At 24.8% G+C, this 22,934-nt stretch overlaps 2 protein-coding genes across 3 annotated transcripts in view; one reads left to right on the top strand and one right to left on the bottom strand.

Annotated features, from left to right (window-relative positions):
* Nucleotides 1-11,797, top strand: part of LOC141534629 (one cut domain family member 2) — a 44,954-nt gene extending 33,157 nt beyond the window's left edge. For both annotated transcript variants that reach the window (XM_074254093.1, XM_074254092.1), the window contains 3 exons: nucleotides 7,472-7,495; nucleotides 8,685-8,800; nucleotides 11,279-11,797. In XM_074254093.1, the coding sequence (XP_074110194.1) occupies nucleotides 7,472-7,495; nucleotides 8,685-8,800; nucleotides 11,279-11,488 (350 nt within the window). In that variant the 3' untranslated portion in view covers nucleotides 11,489-11,797. The remainder of the gene's footprint in view (nucleotides 1-7,471; nucleotides 7,496-8,684; nucleotides 8,801-11,278) is intronic.
* A 5,156-nt stretch (nucleotides 11,798-16,953) lies between these two features.
* On the bottom strand, nucleotides 16,954-22,664 carry LOC141534979 (uncharacterized). The gene is made up of 6 exons (XM_074254666.1): nucleotides 21,794-22,664; nucleotides 21,482-21,725; nucleotides 21,125-21,366; nucleotides 20,832-21,058; nucleotides 20,044-20,505; nucleotides 16,954-19,985 (listed from the first exon to the last, which is right to left on the bottom strand). The coding sequence occupies exons 1-6, from the start codon at nucleotides 22,235-22,237 to the stop codon at nucleotides 19,628-19,630; spliced, it is 1,977 nt and encodes a 658-aa protein (XP_074110767.1). The 5' UTR covers nucleotides 22,238-22,664; the 3' UTR covers nucleotides 16,954-19,627.
* Nucleotides 22,665-22,934: the final 270 nt, after the last annotated feature.

The raw sequence follows: 22,934 nt of genomic DNA, 5'->3' as shown, positions 1-22,934 counted from the left end.
TTAAATATTTAGTTTAATTTTTTTAATTTTTTGGATAAATATATTATGTAAAAAAATGTCCACAAGTTGTCTGCTCATATTTTTCAAAAATCATCCTTGAGACTATAAATAAAAATTAAATAAAAAAATAACTAAAATATTGCCCGGGTTTTCGAAATATTTAACTCAACAACAAAACAAAAAAAAACATATTTATATTTATATTCATATATATTGCATTGTATATTTTATTTATTACAATGGTTTGATTAACTTACTGATGGATGGATCGATCTAACGACGTTACCACACAATTAATTATAAATATATATATATACATATTATATAATAAGTACATATTATGTTAATTCGTAATATATTTGTGACTGGTAATATATATTTTTGAATAAAAACTTCCCGAGCGCAGCTTTCTTGCTGATGCATATATATTTATAATATATAAATATAATTTATAAATTTATCTAATATATAAATATGTACGCACTCCGTGGCTTTCCCCTCGCTCATCCATATATATTTTCACCATATTACCTTCAATATTTCTCTTTGCTCTATTATTTTATTATTCCACTTAATTATTCAGTAAATTATCTTATTAAAATTACCAATTAGTCGATTCAGGTCTTGTAGAAAAATACCAATTATTTATTTATTTATTTATTTATTTATTATAAATTTAAGGTAATTTTTAATTGGGTCAGATATCATTTAAAAAATTTAACGATAAATTCAAGTGACTTTTTAATCATTTTAATTTTTTATCTTTCATTTAAGTTTTATTTACCGAGACCTGATAATCGACAAAGCGCTGCAGATTCGATTAATTAACCATTTTTACAGATCTCTGATGATGATAATAATTACATTAATTTGTAGATTTATTTATCGTGAAATAATGATTGGATTTATAGTCGAGATAAAATTATAAATATCTGAGTACAATGCAGACGTACGATGTGTTGTAGCAGATGCTTGTTTTTAAATCTCGATAAAATTTTTATTTAAAATTGTTGTATTACGTGTTGTTGTAAATGTATCATGACTGCAGGCCTCGGTCTTGATTCATACGCACTCGTAATCATTGCAATTTTAAATCGAGATAATTTATTAAATTCAATTATTTTATTCTAATTCAAATGATTGATTTTTCTTCATTTTTTCAATCTGAATTTTATAAAAAAATTAAAATCGAATCGGCAACGTTTTTTCTTATTGCACGTTCATTGTAAAAATCCTTGTAAATGGCTCGTAAACTAGTCTAATTAACTCGCATATACGTAATTAAATAACTTGCTGCTGCTTACTTACATACAGCCTTTAGACTCACATATGCGTTTATATTAAAATACAAAGTATTTATATAGAGAAAAGTTAAATAAAAAAAAATGATGAGTATATCGAGTAAGGGATAAATTAGTTTTCATCATTGGTAAAGAGACAAGCGCTATCAATACGGAGGCATTTTATTGAGAAGTTTTGTGTTATTCAATTGGCGATCTTTATTATTTTTTTTTTTTTTCCAAATTTCTGATTTTGTTTTTGTATTGATCGATTTGCGAAAGTATAATTAAAATAATTATTATAATGATAATGGAGCTCACTCCGGACCGTTTTAATACTACAAGGGACACTCTAAATTCGAAACAATTAGAAACTCGGATAACGGAAGGCGTTCTGGATCTGTAGTTATCGGCTATTTTATTATTAAGAACGTTTTAAAATATTATTTATTGTTATTATTCTTTATTTTTAAGGAAATTCAATCGATGCTCAAATATTCGACAAATTTTCTTTTTTTTTTGTAGTAATTTAAAAAATTTTTGGTCAATTCTATTATTTTCTCATTAATATTCAGTTGCAATAATTACAATTTTATTAAAATATAATTTCTTTTTTTCCAATTATTCTTACAGAAATAAATTAGTTTTCAATTAGTTCACGTTGAGTTCATAAATTTTTCTCGTTATTCTATAACAAAATTAAAAAATGTATTTTACTTTCGTTCATATAAATTATATATTTTTTTAAAAATAAAACGTTTAAAAAAATTTTTCTAACTTTTTATCAATCTTATATTTTAATCAGTGAAAAAATCATTTTGAGTCAAAATTAGAGCTAATAAATAAATTTTATCTCTGCAAGATGAAAAAACGTTCTTAGTAGTAAAAAAAGCATACGATCTAATCATCCGGGCAAGGGCTCGAATTCTCTGTCTGTCACATAATATAAACTCAAACTTCAAAACAAAACCAGAAAGGTATTCCGGTCATTGTCCTGTGGCGATTAACCCTGGAGAAGCCCTAAAAATGGTCCCTCTTAAAACCGACACTCACTTCAAGGACTTCATATCCGGTGTAGTGTATTAAAAGACTAAGAAGTAAGCGTCTGTTGAGTAACTCGGACCGGATCAGGATTCCAGGATTAGTCGTCTCAAAATCGTTTGACTAAAAACATTAAAAAATAATTGAGAAATTGGGATATTGCGATCACTAGCAGCAATTACCATCACCTCGACAGACAGAGTGACAAAGAGTTTGTTTATAAAAAAATTTTGAAAAAAATGTCGATGTATTTCATGGCAACTCTTGCGTCCTCAGTCGGCACCTCTTTTTCGCGCCTCCTGAGTATGAGAGGGAGCCAGCCAACCGAAAATCGTCCGGGTCGTTCGCTTTGTGAACATTCGCGTTAACATCTATGTAGAAAGAGAGAAAGAGAAAGACATATATATATATATATATATATATATATATATATATATATATATATATATATATATATATATATATATATAAATATAATACCTTGTACACCTTTTGCTCTGCCTTTTATCAAGAGCAACTTGATTTTATATATATCGTCATTGATGTATTCTCTTTCTATCTCTTTATTCTCTTCATTTCTCTCTTTCTGCCTATATTACTATCTCTATCACTCTCATTCGCTCTTTATCTAACTCACCAGTATTTTTATCTCTCTCTAGCCTCTCGTGGAAACTCGCCACGTCGACCCACATTCGATTCGCCATCGGCTCTCGAAAATCAATAACGAACTAAGAATAAATTCCGTGTCGTCGTACGAACCACCTCCTCATGCTTATGTACTGTCCAAGAAAAATCATTTCTCTTAATAATAATAATTATTTTTTATAAATAATTATAATTATAATTAGTTTTTTTTTTTACTATCTTGTATCAATAATTATAAGCGACGAGTGTGAAGTTAGTTGCGGGGGCGTCGTTAGAGTGAACTAATTTACTCATTATTTGTGCCTTATAATTATTTGTACAATAGTTTTTGTAACAAATGTCCGAATAATTTTGTAATGTGTCAACAGAGCAATGTAATTCACTAAATTAGAGCTTGTGTAGACAAAATTATTCTACAGTCTAAAATTACTATGATTTATCGTTAGAGAGAGGCAAAAAATTCTGTTAAAATTTGTAATTTCAATATTAAAATTAACAACTTCCTTGTTTCAATTTTCTACTTAATTTTTTACTATTTAAAAAATGTTTAACTCCCTGTCTAATAAATTTACTAGAACGACCTAGGTATCATTTTATAAAGATTAAAAGGCTCTGAAAAAAAGTTTTTTTTTTTTTTTTTTTTTTTTAAATTCACTCGCTTCGTAGTTATTCAAAGTCCAAGGACAAGTTATAAAAAATTACACTACCCAATGAATTTTATCGATATTTAAGAATTTGCAATTTTTTTAGAAAAAAAAAAATGATTTGGTCATTCCAGTATGCTGGACAGTGAATTATAAAATTCAAAATTTGAAAAAAAATTTTTTACTGTTAAATAGAAAATTGAAAAAGTTGTTGATTTTTTCATTAAAGTCAAATTTGAACAAACTTTTTAATTTTGAACGATTTTTTCACAATAAATAAAGCAGAAATTTATTTTTTTATTTTTTTTATTTTGCAATAAGTTACGTTGTGTTGAATGAAAATTTTTGTAAAAATTACGAACTCAGTTATTATTTATAATTAAAAAATTTCTCTGATGACAAATTACGAAAATTCTACATGTGTTACAGAAAAATAATTTTTATTCCTTCCAGTAACATTTAATTACTAAGTATAAAAGTGTGTGTAAGACGAGAATTTTCAGATCGATCTCATCCTCGTACGTCGATCACCATCCAAAAAAAAAAGAGCGAAAAACAAAATTTTTTTAGCTCTAATTATGAAAGTAAAAATAAAAAAAAATTAGGTATAGTGATAGTAAAGACAAGAAAAATGATAAATAAAATTTGAAATACATCGACGACGCAAATAATCATTGGCTGTGCTGTTGTCTGGATGAGACGTTGCCAAAAAAACTAGACAAGACTATTTTATTTTACTCAATTGGGAATAAATAAAAAAAAAAACGGTTGAGAGATTAAAAGCAAAAAGAGGGGGGATGACATGCATATACGGCCGGAGAGTATTTTTTTCTCAATAAAACGCCACCGGCTAAAAGTACATGTTTGGCCATAGACAAATGGCCATCTAAATCTAAAACCTTTTTTAAATTTCAATATTCTGTAACAATAATAACAACAATATTAATTGTATCTAAGTAAAATTATTGTTACAGGACTTTATTGTACCAAGTATTTTTTTCTACCAAATGCTGATTTTACGTGAGCATCTTGCTGCGAAAGTAATAAAAAACACCTTGGCAGACAAACCTCGCATACTTAACCCTTGACATGATGATTGATAGTTAATATTTTTATAATTATTATATTAATTATTATTATTGTAATAATAAGCGATTAAATATGGCAATAATGCAGGTAGAATTGTCCCATTAGACGAAACCCTATACCCTTTAGATGATACCTATGTAATGACAAGCATGTAAACAACAATATAATATAATACATTACAAACAATCATTACTTATACTAATACGTCACAAAATTTTATGCATATTAAACTACTCATTAAAAACTCTGATAATTTTACTCTTATTCTAACACTTACTTTTATCTACTTTATAGTATTGACATCAACAGATCCCCGTTAAAAAAATTTATATCGAAAATAAATAAAGAATAATAAAAAAAAATTTTTTTTTAAATAAAATTAGTAAAATAAAAAATTTTATAAAATATAATTTACATAGCTAATTTTTTTATATTTTTTAATTATAATTGAAATACATTAAAAATATATAAAATATTTATTCATTTTTTTAAATATTCGTTCGATATATATTTTAAAAATTTTTAAATAAATTATTTTATCAAGAGTCCTACATCTACTCGAAAGATATATTAGATAAAATAAATATAAAAGCAAATAACCGATATTGTGGTCAGTGTTCTCTTCTATTTCGTTTAATTATTGTTGAGTACAAGCGATGCTCAAAATTAATATTAATGAAATTAAATTTGGGTGTACAAAACTAAAAGGAAGAATTTCAACAGATTGTGCTTTATCTGCTTAATTTTAAATTGGGCAAGAGGTTAATTATTAAGATTATCAGGTGGATTAAATTGAGGAAATTGAAATGTCAGTTTCTGGGGCTAATATTTTAACGTTAATCATTTTTTGTGCAGAAAATAGGGTAGAAGTTTAATGCACTAATTTAATTATTATTTTTTATTTAAAAATTCGGGATGCTTATTCGATAATTGAATCTTTAGCTACAAAATAATGTGATTATTATTGGCTATTTATTAAACAAGATTTCCATGAATCCAACAGAACATTAAACATTTTTTTTCGAGTAAAATAAATAATTCTTAAATTCGAGACCTTTAAAAATTGTGGATCGATTACCTAAATTTGAAACTAAAATTATTTTGTGACCTTAAAGATAATTATTTCAATTTTAAATACCTTAATATTTGAAAGCTTAATTAAATTTACCGAGCATAAAAAATTTTCTTTCGAGTAAAATAAATATTTCTTAAATTTAAGACCTTTAAAAATTGTGGATCGATTACGTAAATTTGGAACTAAAATTATTTTGTGACCTTAAAGATAGTTATTTTAATTTAAAGTACTTTAATATTTGAAAGCTCAATTACATTTACAGAATAAAATAAAAACATTTTATGATTAATTTAATTAATTTAAATATTTTTAACTCGCGTCCGAGTTATAAGTTCTTAAACTGTACGAAAAAACCGAGAATGTCCGTATACATTAAAAAATGTCAAATTAAAGTTATCTTAGAATAATACATTTTATATTCTTCCGTTGAATCACATATTTTTATACCCTTACATCTATTTCTTTGTCATTAGAGTGACATCTGACTTTGTAATGTAACGTTCTCTAGTCATAAATGAAAAAAAAAAAATAACATGTAGAACGGTATACTTCATATGTATATATGAGCACATATATAGTTATCGAAAGCACGTGACGCTCCTGTAGACACCCGCGTTGACAACAAACCGTGCTATTGTTTTCGAGTTATTCTAAACAGAGTATCAGACTATATGTTATAGTAATACTGCGACCTCGACATCTTTTTCCACTTGTTTCTTTTAACTCACTTTTAAATTGTGGGTTTATTAAATATATTTTTAAATTCTCTGATTTTTAGTAAAAACTAAAAATTTTTCAACTTAAATTTGATTTTTAATCATTTTTTAAACGTAATTTAAAAAGTTTAATTTTTTGTGTTATACCGTCAGTTGATTGCAGCGGTTGTACCTTCTTAAAGCCCTAACAAACTAAATTAAATTTGAAATTAATAGTTCAGAACATAATTAATCGATTGTGTCAGCAGCCATTATCCCTTTGTGACATCTCTTTTTTATTAAATAAAAAAAGTATTTTTTTTTATTATGAAATGAATAAATGGCTTAGGGAATTCTTCCTTTTACTATCAAGCGATTTTATTGAAATGAATCTATCCGTTACGTTAAAAAAAAAAAAAATAATAATAAAAAAAAAAATAGAAAAAAACCTTTATAGTCACTAATCGTCGTACAATGTGAATCCGTGTGACACTCAATTTGCGAATAGAGAACATTGTGTACAGAATAGACGGTCAGAAAAAAATTGAGCTGATGGAGATAAAAGTTGAATTTAAATTTAACTTGAAATAATCATTGTTTTTATTCTTTAGAAAAATTGTTATATTCACAATTATTATCAAAATATTTCAGACACATCACATCAAATATCAACAATAATAACACCAATAAACATAAACATGAACAATTGAAAACTCAACAAAAACAAAAATATAAACACAGTCAAACTCTTTCAGCTAGTCCCTTAATTTAGTGAAATGTTTATTTAATGACTGTAGTTTCAAGTTGGGAATTAATTTATGCAACCTAATTATTTATAATTAATGTAAATGTTTATGTTCTAAATGTGTATCAGTATTTTTAAATGCAAATATGCCCGATATCGATCAATTATCATTATTTATTATTTATTGTTTATTTTAATCATTTATTGACTTTTAAATGAGACAATAAATTACATTTATCTTTTCTTTTTGTTTTCAGCTGCACAGATTCCACAACGAGGAAGTAAGTATTTTATAATAGTTTTACTTTATTTTATATTTTTACGTAATATACGTTAGTAATTTTTATTTTCCGAGAAATTTATCATTAGTGTAATTATTAGATTATACGAAGAGTTTTAATTGCTTTAAAAAATTAAATAAGTTCAAAGCCAAGTGCAATTTCAAACACTTGTACGTTAGGAGGCATGCAAAAAAATAAATTTAATAAATCGCTAAAATTAAACAGCATCAGACATTTGTCCTTTAATAATTTATTAAACTATTATCTAAATGATTTGTTGAAATGGTCAATTTATTTAATTTATATCTGACAAAGTTTATGTCTGACCATACGTAGTCATGTATCACTAATTTTCCTTATTTTGAAATAGTATCTAAAAATATTTTGAAGAATATTTTCAGTTTAAAGAACATATATTAATTTTGTAATCCTCATAAGTGATGTCCTACTTACAAAAATAAAATATATCAATATTTATCTCTTCCAAGTATTTTTACGAGTGCATATTACGTTGGATACCCTTAAAAATGGCTTTTACCTTAGAAATAATTTTTAGAATATAATAGATCAACAGAGAAAGTAAAAGTTCACGGGTTATTGAACAGATAACAATACAATAACAATTATTGATTTGTAATATTGCTTCATTTAATATTTTGAGACAATTAAAACTTATTTAAAGTTTAATTGAAACAATAATCACTTAGTTTATTAAAAATGCTATTATTTTTATCCAAGTATCGCATTATTAATTTCAAAAGCGCGTGGAAAATAATTTTTCTTACATAATCACCTTAATAATTTTAAGAATATAAAATTTTACTGAAATAATGAAAAATGAATTTTTTATAAGCTTTCTTTTGGTTTAAAATTTTTTTTAAACCAAAAAGATGTAAAAAAAATTATTTTTTATTATTTTAGTAAATTTTTACATTTTTATTCGTCTTTTTGGCATTAATAATGGAAATGTTTTTATTTTAAGCACGTTTAGCATTTTCATTGAAAATTTGTAAATTACTTAAAAATATATCGTAAGATTTTGATAAAATTATTATCATTATTTCGTTAAAATACAAGATCACAACTTGGATATTTATAAATATTTTTTATCTATAGAATAATTATTATATTACTGATACAATATTAAATTACAGTACATAAAAACTAACGATGAATTAATTAATTACAGCATGCAAGAGGAAAGACGAGATGTCGAGTCAAGCAGAACATCAGCAGCCCGCGCCCAAGAAACCACGGTTGGTTTTCACAGACCTTCAGCGCCGTACTCTACAGGCTATTTTTAAGGTAAATTCCAATTAATTTACTTGCCATAAATCATAAAAAATGTATCATTTTTGTTATCTGATAACAATAGTTGATATTTTTTTATAATTTACTGAAATAACTGAATAAAAAAAAAAAAGTGTATTGATTCAAAAGTTTATTTATCTTGCGCAAGTCTCAAAATTCTATTCACCTGTTGCACACTCCTAAACAACACTCGAGTGAATTATTCGTGCATGAGAGCAATCAAGTTATTTGTTACTTCATTTTATTTAGTACATACGATTTAACTTGTGTCTTTATAAATTCAAGTCAACATTCGATGTCAATAATATCTTATATCTTATATCTTATCAATAATATTATTCACCGTCTAGTACTCATCTTTTAATAGTCGAATCAATTATATAGAACTGATCATAAAGTAATCGATAGTGATAGCGATATTAAACAATTGATATTTTGATTTTCTATTCGAAAATAATAAAATAATTTAATAAAAAAATTTTTTTTTCAACAATGTCATTTATTTAATGATTAATTTTTATTTTTGTACATTTCGTCTTTTTTAAGTATTCAACTCGTCAATAATCAAATGTCAAAATATTTTAGAATTTTCAAAAGTTTTTTTCCAACTAAATGTAGAGGTTGAAAAATTTTTGTTATTTCAGTGGTTAAACGTATGTAAATAATTAAAAACTCACTTTTCTACTAAAAGTGAATTAATTTTCTACAGATATTTTAGCCGGTAAATTATAAATTCAAAGATAGACGAATATGAATTGTAATGATATAAGCGGATTTATCTTTTAAATAAATAAAATATTACCAAGTGAACCAGAGAAATGTTAAGCGTGATAATTAATAAAAGAGGTCATCTCGGTTGATTTATAAATAATACCAAGGAATCAGTTATCAGAAAATGTTAGGAAAATTGTGTTAATAAGTAATCGACTTGTTAAATATCTTGCATTAATTATATTTGTATCCTGAGTAAATAACTTACACGGTAATTCAATTAGATAAATTGCTGTGTTAAAAATGAGTTTATATCACAGTAGAATATAAAAATTTCAGCACTAATTATCCATTTTTTCATTACTTTATTTTAATTAATTTTTTTAGAAAGAGTTTTCAATAACAGTCGAAAATTTGAGTCAATTTACAAACCCTTGACCGTGTAAAATTTTTTCAGTTCAAATATCGAAACATTTTTATCGAATCTTAAGACTAAACTTTGTCTTGGTGCGAATTTTACTATAGGAATTGAATGAATAAAAAATATTCCCGTCCGTATCCGCTTGATTCACCACTCAATCCGCGGTTACCACAAATTTTTTTATATTCTAAAGATTCATTACTTTCTTTATTTCTTTTGAATTTCTTTGAGGAAAAATTCCAAATAAATTCCATTTATTTTTCATTTTTTAATATTTTTCATCGAAAAAATTTTAAAAAATTCTTTACATTTTTAAATTAGTTTATTTTCTTGTAATTAATTTTTTTTTTAAATTTTTAGTCACTTGTAAGACATTCAATAAAATAAATGAAAATATAGTTACATAAACATTAATGTAAAAATTTTTATTTTAAAAAAAATTAACATTAATTGAACAATACCGTCTTTTCTCTTTGAATTATAAATATAAAAACTTTGTACATACGTCAAATCAATTAAAAACAATTACAAAATATATTTTATTAACCAGAATAAATTCTAAACTAGATAGAAGTGAAGCTATAGCCATTGATGCAATTTAAATTGCAACAATACTTGCTAATGCGTAATAAAAACCTAAATACTAATTAAAATGCACGACTGTATTAATACCCACGACTATAGTACATTATAAATAATAATGCTACAAACTTTAGAATCAATATGAACGTCAGCCGTGAATAAGGCTGTTTAATTTCACCCCCAAGTACTGACCAACTGCAGCGTTAAATAAAAATAAGTTTTTGTATCATCTTACTGTCCATGTGCTTTATTTAAAAAAAAAAAAAAAAAAAATCTAAAAAAAAAACTGGTACATTCACATAAATTTTTTATTTATCTCTAAAATACCGATTAAAATAAAAATAAATAAGTAATAAAAAAAAAATATTTATAAAAAATAATAGAACAAAGCTTTCGATAGGTGAATTGAGTACGTCGAGCACAAGTCCAAGTATCGATCGGTCGTTGAATAATTTCGCGAGTAGCTTTTACCTACACCCAACATTTCAGCTGGCAATTGTATGTCTGCATTGTTTCAATGAAATGTCCTCCCTTCTCAACAATGACGACACTGTCCATTTTATTTATAAATGTATAAATATGTATTTTAATAATAATAATAATAATAATAATAATAATAATAATAATTAAAATTAAAAATTAATAAAAAAAATTGGGATTAGTAAACCCATAGATGATTTATAAATATGTTAGAGATTTTTTTTTTGAAATTTTTTTTTGAATCAAGAAATTTCACTAAAGAAAAATCTGTTTTTCAGGAAACAAAAAGGCCATCAAAAGAAATGCAAGTGACAATCGCGCGGCAGTTGGGTCTTGAACCCACGACCGTCGGTAATTTCTTTATGAACGCAAGACGCCGATCCATGGACAAATGGAAAGACGAAGATCCAAAGAATCCAGGTGTTGATGAAGATCAATTGTCACCGAGCCTCGGTTTAAGTTCACGTCAAGCGAACGATGTTTTGTGACATACGTCCGACCACGAGGAATACCATGACGAGTCACCCGAGGAGGATTTGCCCTTCCCGTAAATTTCAAATATTATAATAATAATTAATTATTATAATAAATATTTTTAATTTCTGTCCGTAATACGTATATACATTTTTATATATAATACACAATATTATACCAGAAGCCAGAAGCTATAAACTAGCAGTACGTCAGTGGTTTGACAACCCAAAGAAATATAACACGCGATTACGATCGATATCCGTACCTTGTAAGACACTTTATGTGCTTACAATTTTTTTTATCACAACATACCGAGACTTTGAGTGTTTGTTTATTATTAATTCATTGGGCTTTACGTGATTCTTTTGTTCTTTAATACATAGGGGTAATTTAATATAAAATACTTTATTACTTAATTTCCTACTTATTTTTTTATTGTTGTAATTATTATTACTATTATTATTATTCTTTAGTACTTAACGATTAGTATTTCTTGGTGCCATTGTTTGCCATCGTATTACTACTTTTAACTATTTATTTTAAACTTATTTTTTTACCAATTTTGTCTAGTCGGTAAGTCAATGATGGTCTAGTCAATGTTTTTTTTTTTTTTTTAATTTAAATTGTTGCGATTTTCCAATTCATTTTAGTTATTTTCCTAAAAAAAAAAAGATAGAAATTGTTATTTAAGAAATTTCATTAAATTTACGTACACTTTAAGTTAAATTTAACAATCTTAACATTTTAAAATCTTATTTATTTTCAAATTGATAAAAAATGCAACGAAATACAATCACAAAAAATTACAATAAAATTTTTGATTGGGTTAAAAAAATATTTTTATCGAAAAAGTAGAAAATTTTGATACTAAGAAAAAATAAATGTCATTTGATATATTTTTATTGAAATAAATTAAAAAATTACAGTAACATACTTTATCTTAAAATATTTTAAATTAATAAAATTTTCAAGCGTTTTTCAAATCAGTACAAAAATTATTTTTTTATTATTAATTTTTAATTTCAATACATTTATCCGAAATTTTTTAATAATTTGTAAAACAATGATCAAATATTTAAAGTTAAATTGATGCAAATTCCATTTAAGCAGATGCGTAAGCACATCAAGTGTACTCGGCGTGAGACACACTGTCTCGGAAAACAAAACTTACTATGAAGCTGTGTAAATTACATAAGTTCTTATCAATTGAGTTCTAACTTGAATTCAAAAATCAATAGTATCAAATTGAAAATAAAAATTTATTGCATTATTTTTTTATAAAAAAATGAATTGTACGTAAATTAAAATTGAAATGTTTTAATAAAATTATTTCAGTATAAAATTAAAAAAAAATATGAATTGGAAAATTGTTGTTGTTTAAGCGCAATAATTTAATTTTTATATTTTTATTTTTAATTAATTATTATTAATATTTTCTAGCCATAAAAAATGAAATAAAAAATACGGAATAGTTAATAATATAAAAAAAATGTGTGATTTAATTTTTAAAAATGTAATACTGATTACGGAACAGAAAAAAAATATTTAAATGGAATAAATAACATCAGACTCGTCAATTTCTCGTTGGTCAGAGGTATTAGTGAAATAAATAAAATAAAAAAAATGTACTGCTTTAAAAAATGATAACACGTGTGTAATTATAGTGATATATAGTTTATCAATTAAATGTGACACTAATATGCAAACAAAGTACATAAATAAAAGTATATATATATATATATGCATATTAAAATGTGTGTATATATATTTAAATGTAAAGAAAACACGTGAACAAAAAAACTTGAGTGCGTCGGTGATTAATAACTCGAGCCACCTAATCAGCAATTGTACTGTAACAATACTGTGTTATTGTTTTGTTGTACATAGTAAAGATAATAACAATAATAGTAATAAAAATTATTATTATTATTATATTTAAAAAATAATAATAATAATAATAAAGAGTTGAATATACAAAGCTAAACTTTTCTTATTAAAAATGAATAAATAAAAGATAAAATAATAATAATGTAATGACTTCTGTCATTGTTGTTGAACTTGGAAAGCAAGAAAAGAATTATTGCTGATCGATGTGATGACTCGATGTGTGTTGTATTGGTATGAGTGGAAAAATTCTAATTAAATTTAAAAGTCAATGGCAGAAATAAATTGCTTTTCAGATTAATAATCACTGGTATTATTATTATTATTTTTTTTTTTTCTTTTTAGTAGAAATTATTGTTTTGATTGTTTGTTTGTGTTTTTGGAAAATTTTAAATGATTTTTAATTTAGATTGCATTTATTGTAATAAAAATATTTTTTCTAATTTTAAACGATAGTTTTCAAAGAATTATGCTTAATTTCTTATTTTCTTTAAAATATTTTAGAAAATAAGATATCATAATTACAATTTTATTTTAAGATGTTTATTTTAATTTTGGTAGTTTTTAAAAAAATTTTATGACGTTGGATTTTTTTTTTATTTTATAATCTTAAATTAAAATATTCAAAAAATTTTGCGCTACAGAAAATTGCTAATTTGATTTTTTTATTTTCTCAAATTTTTACTCAAAGGACTTAATTTTTATTCCAACTTTTAAGAATTTATTTTAAAATTGTCAAGAAACCATTTAATGATAAATAATAATTTTTTAAACATGATGAAAATTTATTTGATTTTTTTTTTAATTAATAATTTTTTTAAGCTGAACTGTACATATTTATTATTAATTTTTTTGCAAAAATTCTGTTCAATTTTTAAAATTACGTTGATAAAAATTTGATTTTTTGTACTTTTAATTTTATGATTTTAAAAAAAGTTTTAGATGAAAAAAAAAATTGGGCATAATTTTTATCAAAATAACAATTTAAAAAAAGTGATTAAAAAATTTTACCGTAAAAAAATCGCTAAAATACTTGTATTATTTTTGTAGAAGATTTAAATATATTTATAAAATCTAAAAAATAATACCCTAAAAGCCACCAGTGATTATTAAGCGAGAACTGTTGAATAATTTAGAGTGAATGCCAATAAGAAAAAAAAAATGATACCAAAATACGACGACTTCGGTCGCCCGATTGAGATCATATATAGTACAAAGTAAACATATATAACTGTAATATTGGATTAAAATAACAACAATAAGCGGATAAAAATTAAAGAAAAATAATGATAAAGATAATGATAATAATAATAATAATAATAATAATAATAATAATAATAATAATAATAATAATAATACTATTTTTATCTGCAAATTGCAAACGTGATTTAAAACAAAAAAAAAAATATAGAAGCGAAAAAAAATAAATGGATCTCCGGTTCGTGGATATGGCACGTTCAATTAAATTTATATAAGAATTACTACGTCTAAGGTCTTGATACTATCAAATATAAAATCCTGCGATTCGTAATTAAATAATATAAATAATAAATAAGTCGAGTCATCGGTACATTGTATTAACGTTTATCTTTTTGATTTCACCAGATTTATTGCATTAGAAAATTGAATTTATATTACTTACATGCATATATAATAAATATTATATATTATATATCTCGTATGATTTATATATAGGAATTGAGCAATAAATATATTCATAAATATATATAAATATAAAAATGTAATAAATATATCGATGACTCAGCTTTTAACGGTGTTCATAGAGTGAAAAAAAAAAGAAATAATTATAAGAATCGCGGGATAAATGGCCGCTGCCTTGCGTCGATACGTTAACATGAAAATGTAACGTAAAAGTGTTCAATTACTGAACAAATGTTTTGTTAAAAATACATATTTAAAGATACGGTTTTAAATCGAGGGTAGAAATTAATAAAATATTAAATTAATATAATTGATTATTTAATATAATAAAATATAAAATAAATAAAAAACTCTACGTTAACCATTGTACCATAACATTGTAAATATGATAACTAGTTGCAAGAAAAATTTATTATTAATTATTGCTATTAAGTAATTATTAATTTTCATGATTAATTATTAATTATAATTAAATTATTAATTGATATAAAATGATATGTTTTTTTTTTTAAGGAAATCAACAGGTAATTTATAGGATAGAACACTGTAGAAATAAAATTGTGTTATGTAAAAAGTAATTGGACACACTTAGGTAACACGTACTATTAACAACGTTAAAAAATAAAAAAAAACTTCAATTAAATTACTCATAGTATAATATATTAATCAATATATAATATGATAAATCAATATATTATAATCTATGGGTATAAAAATTGGTGAATCTTATTATAAATATAAAGGAACAAGCGAATAATAAAATAATAATTACAAAATGGAGGATTTTAAATGACCAAATTTTTTTTTTAGTAATTTTAATAAGAGATTATTTTTTTTTTGTTTTTTGTTGATGGAAGGGGACAGTTTTTATAACGTTTCACAGCACTTTACTTTTGGTTGGTTATTTATTTATTTATTGTTTGTTTTTATAATTACTCTCTGGAATTTTTCTTTTTTTAATATTTTATGCTTTTAAAAGAATTAAAAAAAAATTTTATGCTTACTATTTTTTTATTGTATAGTCCTTATATTCTAAAATTCAAAATTAAGAATTAAAAATTAAAAATGGCATTCAAAATTTGGCTTAAAAAAATTTAATTTAATTAAAAACAACTGCACAGACGTTATATGTTACAAAAAATCTGGAAATTGCTTTAAAAAATTTTGTTTTAAATATTTAAAACCTCAATGTGTAAATTTATCACTTTTTTTTGTGTTAATTATTTTAAATCAACTTAAAAAAGTGTTAAATATTTAACACAAATTTTTTTGACGCAATAAAATTCTTAAGAGTGTATAAAAAAAAATAATCCAGAGAGTAAATTTGTTCTACTACTTAATGACAGTCAGTAATCTTAATAAAATTTATTCATATTTATTTATTTATTTATGAAAATTATGACTAACATATCTAACTATTTATTTTTTTTCTTAAAAAAAAAAATATATATTTTACAATTTTATTTTTATTTGTTAGATTCAGCCGTGAAAGAAATAAAAAATGATTAAATAGTTAATAGCAGTTTAAAAAATTGGTTAAAAAACAAGAGATTAAATAATGATTTAAGATAATATAAAAATAAAAACAATAATTATTAAAAATCTATTTCTGATTCGTGTGTGTACGTGTGTTTTTTATATACAATGGTATTATAAATAATAATAATGATGATAAATAAAATAATAATAAAAAAATTTATAAATTTTATGGTGACACATAAATTATTCAGTCTTTTAATTGCCGATAAATTTATTACTGAAATAAATGATCATAATAAATATTTCCAAAGCTTTTCAACTATAAAGACGTGATAAATTAAATATTAATATCTTCTTTATCATTCATCAAACCATCATGCCGAATTTTCTTTTGTACAGTTAATATTTTACGCATTTTTTTGATAAAAATAATGAATTTATAATTTTGTTAAAATTAAAATAAAGCTTAACACTCCCATGTAAAAAAAAATCGTCTTAAAAAATCTTAAAAAACTTTTAAATAGTCTTGAAAAAGTTTTAAAAAAATTTTTTGAGACTATGTTTAAAAAAATCTTAAAATTGTCCGATAAAAAATTTTTAACAATTTAAAAAGAGCGCACTCAAAAATGTAGCGATTAAAAAGTCGTAAAACTGTCTAAAAATTAATTTTAATAATAAATTCGAGAGCCAAATTTCAAAAATCTGCTCTCAGAATTTTTTTTGGCGTCCTAAAAAAGTCTTGGCTTGTGTCACGTTTAAGATCTTAAACAAACAACAATTTTAAGACAATTTTTTTTACACGGGCTTATTTTCGATGATTCAAATTTGTCGCAATTAAAATATAGTATATTTATATTATATTAATAACACATATCCAAGTGCTTAAGTATAATACTGAAATTGTTGTTATTATTCTTAATTTTCGCGGTATTTACGATCATATAAAATGATTTTTTACAAAATTTCTAGATTGGAAAAATAATGTGAATAATTAACAAAATAAAATTCAACTTTTTTTGAAAATAATAATTTAAATTACTGTTGATCAAAAAAAAATTTTTTTTTGCTCGACGGGCAGAAAGCGTCAACTTTCGGCCCGCTGCGCTAAATGAAGTTGCCACTTTCTGCCTTCGTCGAGCAAAAAAATAGCATACACTCCTCGGGAAGTAAATAAGAAAGCCTCAGATCACATGTTTGTTGACCTCGGCTCCGCCTCGGCCAACAATTACATGTGATCTGAGACATTTCTTACTTTACTTCCCTCGGTGTGTAATATACTAATTAATGTATGAATTAAATTTTTTGCTTAAAAAATAAAGGTGAAAAAAAAAACATTTTTTATTATTATATTATAATTTTAAAAAATATTTGTTTGTCTCCTTTCTAACGTCACAGTAACCGATAAAAACAGTTCGCACGACAATAAGGTATTGAATAGTTAAAAAAAAAAAAAAAGTAAAATAATAATGATAAATAAAAAAGTAAAAGTAAATTAAATAAAAATAATGTAAATTACAAATGCAAACCAAGTATACATTATTATATTTATTATATGACACGAATCATCGTACGGAAGACTAGGGTGAGATCATTATTAATTATTACTTATGATGATGAAAGATGTATGTACTTATTGTTTATTGCAGAAAAAGTAAATAATATTAATAATAATAGTCATTAATAATAATATTATTATTATTTTTATTTATTGAAAAAATGTGAAATAATTCTCATGTAGATTTATATATAAATAAAAATGATGGAACAAATTTTAAACAAATGTGTGTCCAAACTAAATAATTTTATTTTATTTACTAAAAAATACTAGCAAGTAAAAAAAAAGTCACCAAAGGATGAATTAAGTGAGAATAGAAAAATTTAATTTGTTTGTTAAATTAATTATAATTGGAAAATTAAAAAAGAAAAAACAATAAAACATTTTAATATTTCTGTAAGTAGTAAAACAAATAAATAAATAAGTTAAAAAAATTATAGCAAATGCTGAAATTGAATTTGAAAAAATATTTAAAAATACGGACCACAATTCGCGTTTGTATACTTGGAAAAAAAAAAAAAAAAAAAAATTAATGTAATTGTATGTAAAAATAAAATAAATGCGAATATTTTTAAAAAATTAGTAAGAAAATTTTTTCATGGTTTTTTTCGATTCAATTATAGCATTTACTGATAATAATAACAATAATAATTATAATAACAATTATAATAGTTATAATAATAATAATATTAATAATAATAAAAATAATGTGTACCTATATGATAGACACATTTGAATGATCACAACGTGACAACTTGTAAACTATTGTAAACTACAATGTTATTTACGTTTTATGAAGAGCTTATTGTAGTCAAGGATTATTAAACACAACTTAAGTCGTAAAGGAATAATTGAATGTAGCACGATAAAAAAAAAAAAAAAACAAAACAACAAATGAGGAACCTCTTTACACTTTTGCACGAGATGTGTGTTGTAATTAAAAAACCAAAATAATTGAGAATGTAATTAATGCTTTATTATCTAGGAATTAAACTTAATTTATTTATGATTAATATTATGTTCATCATGTTGTATTCTGCCCTTCGATTACGTTTATTCTATTTATTGGGGTGATTCAAGAAAAAAAAAAAAATTCTTAGGGTGACTTTCATCAAATTCCATGGGATCATATCAGTTTTTCTTCAAAATTTCCAGTGCCTCAAACTCACATGAGCTACTTGCGAACTATCTGCGAACAACGAGCTACATTCGATATTCCATAAAAAAATTTTTTAAACTACAAGATAGCAGTTTAAAAAAAAAGAAAATAAACTTTATATTCAACTTTTAACACCCAAGGTCAATACCAATTAAGCAAAAATGATATTTATCTTTTGAAATTTATTTTATTTTTTATTTTAAAAAAATTTATTTATTTATTTATAATTAGTGTATGAAATTTTTTTTAAAATTATCATATGATTATTCTTTAAACCTTTTAACAGTAATTATTATCAGCAAAAAATTCAGAATTAAAAAATGTGATAAATTATTATTTTATAAATTTTGATACCTGCTAAAAATGAAAAAATTTTGTAAATTCATAGGTTTTTTTTATTTGGGAAAAAATCAACTATTTTGTAGGTATATCCAAAAAAATCGGATCATCAAAATTGGCTTTATACTTCTGAAGATCTGTCTCTGACATTTCACATCCGAATTTATCATTGAATTTATAAGATCGGATTTTGAACCCAAGGAACCCTCCAAACCCGTATTGTCGCTTGTAAATAAGTTCCAAGCCACTCAAGGGACTTTTGACTTCCTCGTAGATAACCGGTTGAAGATCGAAGTAAGGAATAGTGCGACTGGCCATGTCAATTTTGTAATCCGTTGTTGTGATTTCGATCTCCTGATTCGGTTCCGAATTCTCTGGGTTAAAACCTTGAGCTTTTGCGGGATCGTCCAATTGTGACATGTCTATTGCAGTTCTTTAACAAAATTTTAAAATTGTGAATTAAATTTTTATTTTTGCAATTTTAGCCTTACCTCTCCTGGTCGTAAGCATCGGTAGGATCTTCAGTGTTTTTCCAGTTTATCCAATTCAGAGAAGAATCATTAGCAGACAAAGGTCTTCGATTTTCTAATACACCAGTGGTGTAGTCAAATAGCCATGACAAAATTTTCAATTCAATGGCTTTTTCGGTATTATCCCAATCCAAGGCGACTCCGACAATGACCTCATGATCTGGTGCTACCAATTTGTCGATGTAAAGTTTTCTTTCTGTCGCAGTGATGAATTTAAATTCAACACCGTCCTTTAGCATTTTATCACCGTCATCGGTCTTCATTGAAAACCCTCCTATACCAGTATCAATGTATTTTATCTTATCCAAATCGACAAATTCATCTGAGTCTGGAACTATTTCCCCGTAAGCACACAGTTCAGACTGCTCGATTTGAATCTGAATCAGATTATCTTTTTCTACGAATTTAACACCTGTAACTACCCTAATTAGGAAATAAACATGTTAAATTTTTTTTTTTAAATCATTAAATTATTTTTAAAAATAAATTGAAAATGAATTTAATGTAAATTGTTTCTTTAATTGGGATAGCCAATAAAATTTCCAAAAAAAAAATTTTTTTTTTTATTAATTCAAAGTTTTTATATTAAAAAATAAGTATCTACCGTTTTTTACGGAAATTCCGAATATTTTTGGAGTTTTAATCATTTTTGTGACTGATAAATTTTTAAATAAATTTTTTTGCGACCAAGTTTGATCGCAAAATATGCGAAATATTTCTATAGTAAAATAAGAAAAAAAAATTTTTACTTGTTTTCATCAATATCCGAAAACTGTGGTAACAAACTAATTGCTCTCAATGCATCAGACTCGCCATCTTCTTCGGAACAAGTACAATAACAAACTGGACAGTGCACAAGAGGCCTAGTGTAATCATGCAAATAAATTTCATTTCCTTGTTTGCAATCATCTTTCTCTCCCAAAAAACCCATTTCTTGAGTATCTGCCCACTCGAACCGTCTATCATTCGATCCACGCTGCAAAGAATTTAAATGTATCAGTTGAAATGATAAAGAATAATTATTCAATTTTTTTAGACTTACTGTTTCACATGCTGTAGTGTCACCCGCATGGTTACAATTGAAAATTTGACCATGACAAGGGTTTCTTTGACAATATTCTTCCGCACTGTCACCTTGTTCTATGGTGTAACAGTTGTGAATCCGAGAAAAATCTATAGAACTACAAGAATCAGTGCAGGAGTCGTTATCTTTGGTGTTACTTGATTGTAATTCATTGACTAATATGCCTTGGAAAAGGCCGAGAAATTCGGTGAATGTGTCTCCTGAAAAAAATATAAGATACGTAGATAAAAAATTATATTCTAGGCGTAAAATACTGACGGAAAAATTTGAACTGCTTCGAAACGAATTTTAACATCGGTGAAAAAAATTACAAACCACGCTTATGATCTTCTGGATTGCAACGAAAATGTGAGTCCGATGAAGCTTCAAAACCATTATGAGTTGCGAGAATATATTCTTCCGAATGCAAAATTGCATGAGCAGCAGCTTTCTCCGCATTATTTCCAGCTCTTAAATTTAAAATGAATCCCCGAAGTTCAGAAAGAACAACAGCTTGGTGTAATTTCCACAGCCGGCTCTGGTTATCCATCTCTACTTCGCACGCAGTTGGACGTGAATCCTATTTATGACAACCTTCAATCAATTGGAATTCCGAAGGATTTTTAACAAGAAAAATTAAAAAATTACTTTCGCAACGCAGGAAGGATAGTCTTCACCGCCATCCCCTGTGTATAACTTGTAGAGCTCGCTGATAGATCCAGGCAAAGTAACCAGGTCCATAATATCATCATCCTCCAAGTCTTTGGTCTTATACTTTCCCCAAACATCATCTATTTTACTGATCAATCCTTTTAGCTTAGTATTCATTTGATCGGTGACTTTCTCATGTGGCTGATCGATGAAGAACTCGTCGACAATGTCGGCGTAATTTCTTTTGTCGTCGATTTTTAGTTCATCCAATGCCTCAGCCGACATTTTAAAACTTTCGTTATCTTGATTTGTCGAATTATTCATTACTTCATTGACATATGATATTATGTCGTCGATATTATCTGCTACATGGACATTGAGAGCGTTGATTCTTGTTACTAATAAGCAAATTGCCAAAATTATTTTTGGTGAATTCGACATTTTGCTTAATGAGTTTTACTTCGAATGTTTAAGCTTTTGGTAGTATTGAAGTTAACTTTAATACTAAAAATAATAAGTCAACTATTACATTTTTAAAGTAATTTACAGAAACATGCGATAATAATATTAATGGCCATAATTAAATTTTCAGTAGCCAAGGTTAATAATTATCAAAGTAGTTATTTGATAAGCACTCGATAGTAAGAGAGACAAGTTTGTAATTACGAAAAAAAATATTATTTTCAACGGAATCATAATTAATTATTCTAGAGGAACGCAATAATTTTCTGGTATAATTATTAAAATTGTAGCTCAATTATCAGTTGCATTATCAAACTTAACGTCTGAGTCATGCAAAATTTAATTTTTTAATTTATTATCATGATGATTAAAACTGTTGTTTTTTTTTATGATAATTACTACCCTTGATAATGATTTAATTATTGTTAAATATAATTTTATTGATTGATATAAAAAATAATAGTTATTATTTTTCCCAAATAAAATCAATTTTTTAATTATTTATGTAATAGTTAATTAATAATTTTTTTCTCTCTTGGAGAAACTCTCAAAAGGCTTCAGAATAGATCTCCATTGAAAAAATTCAAAAATTTTTGATTTTAAGTTTTAATCATTTAGAAAAAAGTTTAATTTTTTTTTTGTTGTAATTTTAATGAACAATTAAATTTATGGATCA

Source organism: Cotesia typhae, unplaced genomic scaffold, assembly GCF_013202065.1.
Source record: "Cotesia typhae breed Kobodo isofemale line unplaced genomic scaffold, CoteBio_Ctyphae scaffold_13, whole genome shotgun sequence".
NCBI classification, from domain to species: Eukaryota; Metazoa; Arthropoda; class Insecta; order Hymenoptera; family Braconidae; genus Cotesia; species Cotesia typhae.
Note: the sequence above shows the minus strand (reverse complement) of the source record. Positions and strands in the feature narration are given on the sequence as shown.

Excerpts from the sequence above, each read along its gene's own strand:
- LOC141534979 (XM_074254666.1), bottom strand. The coding sequence starts at position 22,237 with ATGTCGAATTCACCAAAAATAATTTTGGCAATTTGCTTATTAGTAACA. Across the intron at positions 21,059-21,124 it reads ACACTACAGCATGTGAAACA|CGTGGATCGAATGATAGACG; the intron begins GTAAGTCTAAAA and ends AATTCTTTGCAG. Across the intron at positions 20,506-20,831 it reads TCGGATATTGATGAAAACAA|GGTAGTTACAGGTGTTAAAT; the intron begins GTAAAAATTTTT and ends TTTCCTAATTAG.